At 50.0% G+C, this 14130-nt stretch overlaps 1 protein-coding gene across 1 annotated transcript in view; it reads right to left on the reverse strand.

Moving 5' to 3' along the window:
- The window catches only part of SLC38A9 (solute carrier family 38 member 9), a 345812-nt gene that overhangs the window by 289918 nt on the left and 41764 nt on the right, over positions 1-14130 (reverse strand). Inside the window, exon 3 of the mRNA XM_085631309.1 lies at positions 7019-7163. Within this exon, the coding sequence (XP_085487435.1) occupies positions 7019-7163 (145 nt within the window). The remainder of the gene's footprint in view (positions 1-7018; positions 7164-14130) is intronic.

Genomic DNA, 14130 nt, shown 5'->3' on the forward strand with positions numbered 1-14130 from the left:
CTCCACCCCCTCGGGTAGACCCACCACCCTAATATTATTTATCCTGTTGCTGCCTTCAGCGTCTTCGGCCCTGCGTTCAAGCGTGCAAACCCCTGTCAGAGAGCTCTGCAACTTGATGCATCAATGTTTACTGTTCAGATCGGAGGTCAGCAATCGAGGATTCTGCCACTTTGACTCTTTCTGTTAATGTGTGGTATTCCCCTCGCAGCAGCCTCAGCCCCACCAACACAGCACTAATATCTTGGTGCAAGGTAACCTTATTGTCAGCAAAAGCCTCGAGTATCTTAGCCAGCTGAATTGGGTCCTCCGGGGACAGAGCCCTGGCCTTTCGTGCAGCTGTTCCTAAATGCTGTCTTCCAGGTCAGGGGGGCCCCCATAGTTCTCGTTCATGTCTTGCCCATCTCCACAGAGTTTTAGGGGGCCGTTTACAAAAGACAGGCAGGGTCCACTCTCGCCACCAAATACTAGCTACCTGGATCCCAGCGACACTCTGCAGCACACCGTCTGGTCACAACCCCCACACCCAGAGGTATCTGGCACACCATGCGCAATTGTGGATCCTGTGAAGACAATGCCACTAGGAGTTACCAGTAGCGCTGGGCCCCTAGTTGATGAGGGCCAGGTCCCACCCTTTTTAGGTCTCGGCTGCGAAGGCTGCGCTTGCGCAGTCTCGCTCCGAGATTTAATGACTTTGAGTGACTTTGAGAAGAAGGGCTTGCACCCGCCCCTCTTCTCTCCTGTTCTCCATTGGCTGGCCTCTTAAATGCTGGCCAGCCACTGGAGAAGAGGTCCAGTCACTCCGTTGAAGCCCCGTCCTTTTCGGATCGGGGGGCGTGTTTTTTCGTTGCTTTTCGCAGGGCGTGTTTTTCTCTCCTCCAGCCAATGGCAAGAGGAGAGAAAAAGAAACACGCCCCCGAATCCGAAACCGAGGCTGCGTTTCTCTGAGGCAGTTCTTCTCTGCCTCGGAGAAAGGCGGTGGTGTCCCGGCGTTGCTCCCTCACCTGATCTCCTTGTTTTGCTTTCGGGATCCGCACCGTGCTTTGGACGCCTTTCCCCCTTGTTAAAGGCGCGATGCTGTGTCTGAAAGACATGCCTCCCGCGGTTTATCTGACCCGGCCAGGGATGGCCGCTCCTCTGTCACTTGTCACCTCAGCACAATGGCGCTTTGTTAGCATGCTTCCATTAATTACACAGGAAGAAACGATGGCCTTATTCACCATGCTCTTTGAGAGATGGGGTTTGTGTTGCCGCCACTTATGTCACCGCTGCGCACCAGCCCGGCTCCATTCATGGCTCGCATGGCACCGCGGCACCGCTTGAAATTGTTATCTCGAAGTGCGCCGATGGTTTCCGGTTACATGAAGATTGCCTGGGCCCTAATCTCCTGCAGCAACGTCTGCTGGTTTATGAAACCGGTGTACGTGGTTCACCGATACTAGCAGTGCTTCACAGAGGGCCACGCTCAGCTCAGCTTTGTGTCAATTTGAATGCCATGTTTAAGGTTTGTGTGCCTCAGTACTATGACACTGAGCGTCTTCTCTGCTTGTATTTCATGAACATTGCCTTGTAAATTGAGGTGTATTTCATCCGATCTTTGAACATCCAATACCGAAAATTTTATTTTCACCAGTCATTACAGAAGGTACTCATTGCTTGGAACGCTTCTAATCCGGAAAATATATTTGTGTTTCACATAATTCAAAACGCATTCATTCATAAATCGATCCCAGGAATCTGAGTGATTGGTGATATGAGCCTGTCCTCTTTTATGAATGTTGCCAGTAACCTATACCCCTCATGTATCCCAGTTGATCGTTGGAATGCACCCCACTTGATATCGTCTTAACCATGTGGCCTTCACGCATTCGAGAGATTGGTGCCCCAAACCCCTCTAATTTTTCCTTGCACTCCTCTAAAGAACTGACCGATTGGTTCCCTGCACCACCTGTGATTTGTGACCTACACCATGTATGTGGCCATCGTGTGAGAAGTTTGCCCCACACCACCTTTGTGAACTGAGAGCCTGTACTTTATGCTTACAGCCTCGCTGCCAATTCCAGCGCCATTTTGCTCAGCCTATGGAATGCTAGATGGTTCTGTAATAAAAACCTTTTTAATACTGACCCCTCTAAAACTTACCTTCACTGCCAAAACGGAAACTTGGATCGACCACGATGACCTTGCCATGCTGCCAACTCTACATCTTGTAAATGCCACATTCCTTCACTCTGTCTGTCCGTTAGGGGTGGAGGAGGAGAAGGCCTGCTGGATAAGAGACTGACAGAAAACTCCACAATACTTCACTAAACTACCCCACTCTCACCGGCGCACCTTACTGTTACAGCCACAACCTCATTTAATGCACGAAGTGTTATATAACACGCACCTTAACGCACCACATCCTTCTTTAAAAACCTTGCCAAAATTGTTAATCTAATATGCACCTCTACCTATCATCTATGGGAGCAACACCTAAATGTACAGAGCTATTTACAATGCAATGGTCTCGGCATTGGTAAAGTTAGAGCTATTGGCATTGCTCATGACAATGCCGTTTCTTTAAATGTTTTAAACACAAAAACATAAACAAAAATAATGTCATGAGCAATGCCAATAGCTCTAACTTTACCAATGCCGAGACCATTGCATTGTAAATGCTTGTTCCTCAATGTCCACTGTGTTTAATCCGGATTATAAGCCCCAGGCAGCAGCATGGCCACAAGACGCTCGGACCTATTGGAGTCTTTTCCTGGGATCCATGCAGTCAGCCTGGGGCCTCTGCTTATTCTTAGCTGCTTGGTGGAAAAATGCAGCCCAATATTCACATTGTTGCCGCAGGCCACCCACTCTGATCTCTAAGCTTCCATCAGCCCTCTCAATGGGCCAGGGTCCCAGTCTGTTCCTAAGGGGGGGGACTACATCTGGATAACTCCCCCCCAATCCAACTACGAGCTATCTGCGGGTCTCCAGGCCACGATCTGGGCCCGAATGCACACACCGCGGGGGGGAAGCCTCACACTGTGCCTGTGCTCTGCTTACCGCCACCTTAAAGGCCACAGCTCTGCTCACTGCACCGGTTCAACTCAGGGTCGCAGCCGGCGCGACAAAGCTCTTGTCCCATTTCGGAGCTGTAAGTGGCCACCCACAGTCTGCGGCCTCCTCAGCACCCCAAGCAAGCCCACTTCTCAGCCACCTCTTTCTGCCTGAACAGGTTGCCACTCCCTCTGGGCCACGAGAACCGCCTCAGCTCTCCGCTGCTGTGGGAAGGCCCACTCACGCACACCGGCGTACACAGTGCAGCTGGCAGGACCAGCCTATCTCCACCTTCACAGCCACCTGGTCTTCCAGCCACTCGCAAGCCAATTTCCATATGCCCGCCTCAGGCCTCACCCAGTCACAGTGTGTCTCCACGTCCCAGACTGCCATGATGGAAGCCGGAGTTGCTGCACTTTCCGGGTCAGCTAACCACTGCTCCTCCGCACTCTGTTTGCAGTCGCCCACAGCACAGGGCGCCCCACTGTTCATGGCATGTCCTGCCGATCAATTTTTCTGCTTTGAGCTGTGATAATAAAAGGATATTACATGGGACGGCACGGAGAGACAGGCTCACAAGTCCGCCATCTTCGGCCTCCAAGCCATGCCCTGCATTGACTGCTTCTTTTTATGTGATCCATTGGGCAAGATACGGTGAAGAGCTGTACATATGAACTTTACTCAGTGGGTTATAAATGGCTCCTTAGATCGGTTTCGATTTTTAATGAAAGTTTGCGGTATGATTTGGTGTATGTATGATATTAAGTTATGGGGCTGATGATAATGAAATAGTTGAACTTTTTTTAACATGAATTTTGTAAAGGAATGTCTGTAACGTTACTGTATGAAAAACTTTAAAAGCCTTCTTTGAGAATTTTGGTGTTGTGTGTCATGGATTGTTGTTAGATGATGATTTTTCTATCGAGAAGGAACAGGTTGAGTGGGAGTTTCATAATATGTTGTTGTGGTGTAAGGTCAGCATTCTGAACTTTACATTCTGATGAATTTGTTTGTGAACCAAATATATAAAATCAATCTTTATTTTTTTTCTGAGCTTTTATTTGTATTCAAAAGTATCTGGAGTCAACTCCTTGGCCTTGTAGATTGGATGGAACCAGCTGTATTGTACACTTTTATGAAAATGAGGGTGAGGGCATTTGCTTTTCATTCCTCAAGGTATAAAGCTGATGTTTGCCATTGGCTTTGGAGGATTCAGAGGTGGAAAAGCCTTGAACCATATAGAGGATCCATGATTTATGATGTTTAACACTCATTCATCCATTGTAAGGTCATTAAATCCTTTGATTAAAATAATTTTTCACCGTTGTATTGTACTGCTGCCTGAATAAATTTTTCTAGTCTTCCAAACCCACTGAATTTGAATTGCCACTTCACACTTTCTTGGCAGCATTTTTTCCTCTATATGCTACCCAAATAATGCGGACAGTGAAAAAGGCAGGTTAGCCATCTTAAGTTGAGCTTCTTGCTTTAAGATGGCTAATCAAAGACAAGATGTTCTCCTTATGGGCACTCTATTGGTAGTAGTCTATTGTGACATGTTCTGCTGGATCTACAAATGCTGCTCTTATTACCTGATGAGACACCAGGATGCCTTCATTGACCATCTCTAGGTAGTCTTGTTGCTGATGGTTGAGAAAATCTTTGATAACAAATGTCATCCCCTCCCAAATCTCTATCTACCCGGACAGGCTCACCCAAACTGTACTCCCCCGCATCAAAGGGCTCCACTGGCTCCCAATCCACAAACAAATTCAAATTCCTCAAGCATGCATACAAATACCTACACAACATTGGCCCCTATGTACCTCAACAACTGCATCATCTTCCACAAAACTTCCAGACACCTCAGCTGAACTCCTACTTACACACAGACACGTGCATATGCGGAGCCAGATCTGATGGCCGTGCCCTCTCCTACCCCGCTCCTAAAGCCTGGAATGGCCTGCCCCCTGTACGTCAGAGCCTCCTCCTCAGTTTCCAAACTTCGTATGAAGCCTGAAGACCTGGCTCTTCACCTAGCCCTGACCGTGGCTTGGCTCATGCAACTCCTGCTTCAGCGCCAGGGTACCCTCCCGGGTGAGTTGTGTGCTATACAAATACACATAACATAGTAAGGTGACGGCACTGGCCCCATGATTTTCTGTCAGTAGAATCAAGTATCCTACTTTCCCTCAAGTGGTTGTTGACTCGGAGGCTTACACATGCCTGCGCCTAACAGATAATAAAACAACATGGTGCTATTTGGGGATCTGCCTTTAGCAATTCTAGGTCTTGTTGTATACTTTTTCATAAGGCAAGGTTTTGATCCTATACCTTTCGCCGATGTCTTGAATTTCTTTATAGCAATATCGAGCAGCCCTAAAATTGAAGGTTTTAGTGCTGCTTTTGGTTGGAGAGTTTCTAGAATTACTGAAACTGTTGGCTGAGGCGTCTCCATTTGAATATTTAGTTTTGCTGCTCCTCCAGCTAGCATTTCCTGATATATGCTAATGTCGTCTACCAGACACTCAGGAAACAGAACTAGGTGGAGGCATCAGAGTGTAAAATGACGGATTATCATCGGAGTCTGAATATGGAATCTTGAACTTAAATAGAATCTATGCGTCTTTCCCTTTTCGGGACTGCTTGGTGATGTCACTATTCTACTGCTCGGTGACCCTGGGGCAGTCGGAGATGCATAATTGGTTTCCATTGAAGTAGTTCTTGATGCCTTCATTGGAGGAGATACAATAAGTAGTCGCAGAGGCTTTAGCAAAGGGCCCTGAAAAGGAATGACTGGCCTCAATGGAATTAAAAGAATAAGTGCAGGATCCGGCGAAAATACACGCCTTGCCTGGAGAGGAGGCCCTGAGGCCCTCTCTTCTTGAACAGCCCCAAGTTTCTTCTTTGGTGATGATGACATAAAGGAAGATGAAAACCTCGGTGTTATCTTGAGTCAGGTTATTCCTTAAGGAGAAGACACACTTTGCAAATGTACAGCAAAAGACAAATACACAGACGGCGGTGGTGACGCTATCATGAACACTCACGACGCCAGAGATGGGGAATGAATCAATACTGTGTGGGCTCCCTTCAACGTTAAGGGTGAAAGTATTCTGGTCGCAACTGTTTTTGAGTATCTTAGTGTGAAATACTTGAGAGTGCCTTCTGTGGGGTCCGACGATCTAGCTTTCGAATGCGAGCATGTAGGGGTTGAGGCTCTCGACTGACACGTTGCTACCATTTATGTCATTTTTGATTGATATTAAGAGTGATGTTGAGGACACTCCTTACCACCCAATATTAGGCTTCCCTGAAAGGAAAAGCCTACCAGAGGCAGGAAACCAATCACTGCACTCAACCAAGGATGGTAGGAAAAGTTGAGTAGAGGTCAGTAAAACATTTCAGACTCAAAATGTCAAGATTTTTTGAAGTGTGAAGCCTGACAAGTGTTCTGAGATTGTCTTATGAGCTAGAAAAAGAACCGGCTCAGGGAGTCAACTGCCAAACAATGCACTAAGGGCAAGGGAACCTTGCAATGTCTTAAAGAGACAGGAATCTGTTTTCACTATGCTCAATATAAGCTAATCCGGCTGCATTGTTACCGTCATTTAGACAGTTTAAACAGTTTTGCATTGCACACACTCCAAAGAAACCTACAAATAGGCCTTTTGAAGGCATACAATCCACAATAGAGAAAAACATTGCGACAGATAGGCATTCTATTGAATAATGCATTTCACAGACATGGTGCTATTAATTCCATGGACAAAAAAAATGTATATTAACGTTTTCTGGGGTCCACGTATGAAGGTCCTATTCATACATAACTGAATTCCAACTGCACTCACTACATACCAACGGTCTCTCTTTTTTTTTGCAATACAGGGCACACGGTTGCACTTTGGGTCGCGAAGGCAAAGAAATCAACTTGTGAACCTGACACAAAAGGTCATACAACAATGCAACCAGAGGAACTACTTACCAGTGATGCTGTGGATCTGGAAGAGAGTTTGCTGTAGTAATGAATTCGTTTGTTCATTGCAGAGGCTTGGGCTGTAACTTGTTGCACATCATCCTCAGGATCATAGTTCACACTGACTATATTTGTAGGCTTTATATAGAATGGTCTATTGAAGAAAGAAAACAATTTGCATCACTGAAAAGAAAACCCTTTTAAATCATCTTTATGATAGCAGCATTGGCTAAGCCTATAGTCCTCATTTTATAATGCAAGAGCTAAGCAACTGGTTTTGCCAGTGCTTGTTGAATATGTAAAAAAAAAAAAAAAACAATATTCATTTCAATATACTGGAGACCACAACCCAGAGTTGTTAAGCTTGCAGTGGTCTCGACCAAGGTCCAAAATACCCACATGGCGCCTGAGACCTGAGGCCCTAGAGGACTAAGCATTTCACGCAGAGATTGGAATCGCCATTGACCAGTATTTCCAATACAATGCTAATTCAGCATCGAGCTCCCTGGTGGAGTGGGACGGGTTTAAGTTGGTCATCAGGGGGCACTGTATCTCGGGGATGGTGGGAACATGGAAGACCCTACTGCAGGACATACAGAGGGCGGACCAGCACCTAAGAGAGCTAGAGCAGGAAAGACCAGAGAATTCTGATAAACAGGGGGAACTCCTGGAAGCTAGAGAAGCCGTAGCGGTGGGTGGAGCGACCTTGTTGCTTCGATTATAAAAAAAATATATAACCCGAGCCCACATAGAGAGAGACAAGACGGGAGCTCTGTTGGCTTGGTTGGCCAACCCAGCCAGGAGGGGGTCGGTCACATTGGAGGTCAGAGAACAGAATGCAGTAGTGAGGTATGACCAGCAAGGTATCAATGACCTGTTCCTAGATTACTATACCAACTTATACAAAAGTAGACTGACGCCAACAGAAGAGGACATCGACGCGTTCATAGGATACGTGGAACTACCGGTGTTGGACGAGGAATTTGCGACTACTCTGGGTCGGGATGTGGAATTGGGAGAGATGTGGGGGCTATTAAACATATGGCAAGCGACAAAACCCTGGGAATGGATGGCTTACCCATTGAATTCTACTTAGCATATATGGACTTGCTAGCCCCTAGTCTGGTACAGCTGTACAATGGCGCGAGGCTAGAGGGACACCTACCGGCCTCGACCAGGGAAGCGATTATTATACCCCTGCTCAAACCGGGGAAACCATCCTGGGAAATAGTGGCATACCATCCGCTCTCCATGCTTAACCTGGCCACTTGCCTGCTCCCTCCTATGACAGCCGTTATACACAGAGATCAATTCGGGTTTATACCCACCAGAAACACAGTCCTTAATGTTTGTCACCTCATACAGGTATTAGAGGCAGATACCTATAGAAAAGAAGAAGCAGCGGTCTTCTCAGTGGACATAGAGAAGGCATTTGACATCCTGGAACGGCCGTATTTATTTCATGTGATGAGGAGGGTGGGGCTGGATGAGCCGTTTTTGGGATGGACGGTGTAGCAGAGTAGGATCTGCTTCTTATGGTTACCCCCACTTTTTGCTGATGTATCACTGTTTTCGACTTGCTATCCAGGACCCAAGTCTAGCTGCTTTCTCCTCTAAATTGATTGCATGTACTTTAGGTACACTCCAGATTGGATTCTGGGGTACCCTTATAAGTCCCTAGTATATGGTATACTATGTACCCAGGGCCGTTGTACCCCAGAGGCCTCTCAGGGGCTGCAGCATGTATTGTACCACCCCTGAGAGACCATTCAAACTGACACCACAGGTCTGCTACTGCAGCCTGTGTAAGGTGGTGCATGCACCCCTTACTTAGATATAGGTTCACTATATCTATTCTAAATCACTGCACATATAAACCTATCAGTCACCCCTATGGCAGGCCTTATCAATCCTGAAGGCAGGGTGCTGGGTTTTTTTGTGAGAGGGTGCACCTGCATGAGCATAGCCCCTCTGCAGCCTTCGGAAACTATTTTCCGGGGTTGTTTGTGATGCAGCCAACCATATATATTTAAGTGCATTATAACCTCACGGTAAATGCTAACTTGAAATCGGCTGCTTAGAAAAATGTTGTGTTTGATGTCAAATACCTTGGAATCATACCTCCACACCAGTGACTGGTGTGGGAGGTATGATTCCTCCCTTCTAGTACCACAACCGTGGGTCACGGGGCTACCCGGTACCAGCTTTCTCGACCTGGGCATCACAAAATGGATGCTGCCAGCCACAGACACAAGTCTGCCCTCCTGCTGCTAAGCCAAGCTCGAGCAGGGGAAGGCCTGACAATAGATTTCCTGTCACAGGGAGGTGTCACCACCTCCCAGACAGGCTTTAGTGTATTGGGGTTAAGTGGGTGCACTCATTTGGAGTCCCTGTGCATAGTCCAGCTCAAACCGGTTGCAGGAGCCATTGCTGCTGCTATGGCGCGCAACTGGACAAAGGGCATGGGTGTAGCCACCCCTCTGTCCTGACCCTCCCATAGGTGGGTCCCCAGAGTTTGTCCCACCCCTTCCTTGGGTATAAAGTAGGAACCCCTGACTACAGAACTTTAGATTTTACCTGGACTAAACTCTGCTACAGTACTTCAACGATCTACACTACGCTGGATGACTGAAGAATCTCCCTTGGAGTAAAGGAGTTACTCCCCTGCAGCAGCAGGCACCTATACGCATCTGACCGGTTTGCATCTCCCGAGCTCCTGAGGACTCCGAAGATTTCTGCAACACAAGAGGTTGGTTCCCGAGGTCTCAGAGGTCGATCTGCTCTTTTAGCAATTCTGAGACCAGTATCCCTCGTGGGGACCGTGCAACCCAAACCCCTGTGCACCCTGTACTTTTGCTGCAGCATATGCTTTTTGGCGATCCCCGAGGCTGTGATTTGGGCTACTTGTAGTCCTGACCCCGAGCAGTATTTCCACCGAAGATTTCCGGCCTACACTCCACGAGTGTTCCGTGGGCTGGTATTTTGTGATTCAGCTCGAGGTTCCTTCGCGATCCCTGGTGCATTGGCCTGTGGGTCCCTGTGAAGGTAACTGACTTTCCGTGGGCATTCCCGGTTGCTCCAGACGTGCCCTGACTCTCCACAGCTTGGAGAGTCCCCAGGACCTTGCTGGTCCTCACTGAAGCAGATTTCCTCTGCCCGCGTGGGATGTAGTTCCCAAGGCTTGTTGGTGTTCGATCCGGACACTGACCCCCCCAGCACTAGACATAACTTCGGGGGACAGCTCACCTCCGGACTTTGGTCGTCGCAGACATCTCCTGGTCCCTGTGGCTGCAGAGTCAAGCATTGCGTCATCTCACCTGAAGCAACCGACATCGGTGGGCATTCATCTATCGTGCCCCTGGTCACCCTGAAGTGACCCATTGTCTGTCCCCTCTGCTTTCAGGTTCTTCTCACCTGAGATCCAGGCTGGGATTCCACTGGACACTTTTCATCTTCCCGGCAGCAGCACATTTCCGCATCACGCCATTGAAAACGACAAAGATTTCCGACATCACCTGACCCCTATGCACCCGGCTCCTCTGGGATAGGTAACACGGGTATCTCGGTACTCTCAAGGGTGCTGGTCTTAGAACCCTCTATGTTTGAAAGGGTTTGTTTAAAGTCCTCTCCGAAGTGGCCTTAATCTTTAAAATTCCAACCGTGACTTTCCCATAAGATTGGACTGAGCTCGTGCCTGTGTTCACACACTGCACCCGTCCTCCGTGGGTCCCCTGTGTCACTACTTTGGGTGGTTCCTTGGGGTCCCAGCGATTCTACGTGCTCTAGGCACTGTGTCTAGTCAAGTCGTGGTTGTTATACCACTTTCTTAGTATATGGTTCTGTCTCCCCCTGGAGCCCGCTGTGTATTGGTCTATTTACTGTTGTTCTAGTGATTTAATATTGGGTGCTTTGTGCTCTAATCTCATAAAGAGGTTAGTAGAGTGTTTAGTAATAAATACATATATTTTATATATCTCGTGTGGTTCTCCTTTCATTTGGTCATTCAGGATGTTCTGATCTGGTAAAACAAGCTGTTTTACATTCCTTCGAGACTTAGTATGAAGGCTGCTCTCCATAGCTACCACTAGGATAGCTTTCAATAAAGGTGGTCTCTAACCTAATCATCAATAAGGGTTGTTTGGACTGGTGCTAGGTGCCCACTTTAATTAGTGGACAGCATATACCAGGCCAACTTCTCACAGACGGCTCTCTTATATGTCAACTCTACTGCTAGGGTTAAGACGGGAGGGGGACTAATATCGGACATCTGTAATGTAGGACGGGATCGCGACAGGGGTGCTCGCTTTCCCCTTACGATGGAACCGTTTGCAGCCCAGGCTAGAACAGGACAACACTATCAGGGCCTAAATGTTCTTATCCAGATCCACCACATTGCGCTCTACGCATACGACCTGTTACTGTTTCTGGCAGATTCGAGGGAGGTGCTCAGGGGTGCTAAAGGCTTGCTACAAACCCTAGGTGATGTAGCAGGGCTGAAGGTAAATTGGGCAAAGTCTGGTCTGTTCCCACCGATGGAGGGTAGGATAGGTCCACAAGAAACTGATGGAGTGAGATCGGAGACTAGGAGCCTGATGTGCCTAGAGACTCAAATCTACCACACCCAGGGAGACATCTTGGAGGGTAACATCGAGAGAGCAATTAGGGGTACAAAAAGTAACTGAGTTCTGGGGATCTCTGCCATTGTCGGTGGCTGGCCGGATGGCTCTGCTTAAGATGGTAACCCTGCAGAGATTACTAGATTACTTCAGAACCCTGTCGGTATGGGTACCATCGAAGGGGGGCGTGGCTAGCCGTCTGTCATGGCGGACGCAGCACAGGAGAGCTCCTACGGACTATTCTGGATTGGGAGACGGACGTCTAGGAAGCCCATAGCCCCCCAGCCTGGGGGCGGAAGTTTACCCACCGGAATAGCGGCGCTCCGGCGAATATCCTCCCTGGGGCCTGTCATCTGCTGGATCCGAGCGGAGGCCGGGGCCTGGAGTAGCGAGGGCGTCCGGGCGCGAGGCGGGTACCTGGGCGTGTTCCCGCCCGAGCCCCGCGCCTCGTTTGAGACTTGGGGATCCTTTGATTATTCGCGGGTGCCCCTACAATACCGGGCGCGAGGCCTGGGGGGCCCCCCCCCTCCCTACTGGATAGTGGCTGTGGGACGGAAGGCCTGGCGGGGGAACGGCCTGGGGCTCCGCATTAAGCCTGGAGTGTCGTCACCCGGGAGAGTGCCCGCTGCGGACTGTAGAGTTGCGAGGGGCTGTGGGGGCGCCTTCGCTGTGCCCGGGCCCCGGATCTGTAGCCTGCTGCGACCCAGGAGCTAGCCAGCCTGCAGAAAAGAGGCGGACGTGGGCCTGCTCAAGGCCGCGCCTGAGGGGAGGCTGAGACCTGCGGCCGGACATTGGCACTGCGACGGGGGCCTGGGGCTGCGGTGGAGGAGCCCGGTGGCCTGGCCCATACGACAAGTACTTTCCTGGGACAGCTGCGCGGCGGGGGTGTGCTGGAGGCTTGCGGCAGAACGACACTTAGCCCACGGACCAGACTGGCCCCTAGAGGAGGTGCGACCGAGGGGGGACGTCAGAGGACCCGGTTAACAGTCAGTGCGGTGCCGGGTGTGGGGCCACGGTGCCGTGTGGGGCCCCTGCGGCCTGCCATTTGAGCCTCGTAGAAAGCGAAAGTGACCCGGAGTGTACAACCCTGACCCCCTCTCCCCTGCCAGTCGGCTGCCCGGGCACAAAAGGTGGCTGGAGGGCCACCACGGAGCCCCGGGGGGAGACTGCGTGATGGATGCTGAGACGCCTCCTCCCAACGGGACGTGGGGCTGGCTGACCGTGGGCCCTGGGCGCCCCTACCGTCGTCTTTGGTCGGAGTTCAGCTGCGCGAGACGCATCCTCCTATGGTGACTCGAGCATCCTATACACGTACTGGGAAGATGCACATAGGGAACAACATACGGAGAGCCCTGGGAGGGCATACTATCTAACAACTTTGGGATACCACTGCCTGCGAACGCGGGATCTAACTGATTTGCCTGGATATACGCGGAGAGATACTGCCTCCATGGGCCCCCTGGCCCACCGGCGATACTCCCCTAGGGTGCGTTGAAACGTACTCGGGCTGCGCCATAACCCCACGAGGAACACTACCAGAGTCCCTGTGGACCCGATCATAGAGACGGTTCAGTGCGGAGATTGGCGGCAACGTTGCGTCATGGGCAGGCATCGGGCTAGGGCGCTGGAGGGACCACAGGGCCCTGACCACTCCTACACTGAGGCGGGCCACACCAATAGGCTCTCCCCGTTGGGGGCAACATCGACCGGACATACAGAAGAGCCACCGGATAAACTGGACCTCATTCTCCAGGAGATCCGAGACACTAGAACGGCACTGGAACTACAAATGAGCACGCTGGCCACGGGGCTCACGCTGCTTAAGGCAGACCATAATAAGCTGGCGGACACTGTAAAAGACCACGGCCAATCGATCACTGACTTTGCCCCTAGAGTAGCGGAACACTCATCCACACTGCAACAACTACAAAAGCAGGTGTCGACGCTCCTTGATCGGGTGGAGGATGCGGAGGGCAGGAACAGGCGCAACAATGTCCGCGTCATTGGCCTGCCAGAACGCTGTGAGGGGAACAGGGCGGCAGACTTCATGGAGATATGGCTCAGAGATCATGTGGCACCTGAAGGACTCTCCCCGTACTTCTGTGTGGAACGAGCTCATCGAATTCCGACGGGACAGCCCAGGCCCGGCGTACCGCCCCGCCCCCTGATCGTGAAAATACTCAATTCTCGAGACCGCGATGTCCTCTTATAGAAAGCTAGAGAAAAGGCACTAAACCAGTACGAAAACCACCGCATCTCCCTGTATCCCGACTACACGGTGTTGGTGCAGAGACAAAGATCATCCTACCAGGCTGTAAAGAAAAAACTACAGAAAGCACACCTCAAATACGCACTTTTATATCCTGCCCGGCTGAAGGTTATGCATGATTAAAAAAAACAGATGTCGAGGAATGGTTGGAAGTAATGTGCATCGGTTCTAGCCAAAGCAGTAACCCGGATATCTCCTCACAGGATTCGGACGCACACCTGAAAAGGACCCCTCGC

Source organism: Triturus cristatus, chromosome 2_1, assembly GCF_964204655.1.
Source record: "Triturus cristatus chromosome 2_1, aTriCri1.1, whole genome shotgun sequence".
NCBI classification, from domain to species: domain Eukaryota; kingdom Metazoa; phylum Chordata; class Amphibia; order Caudata; family Salamandridae; genus Triturus; species Triturus cristatus.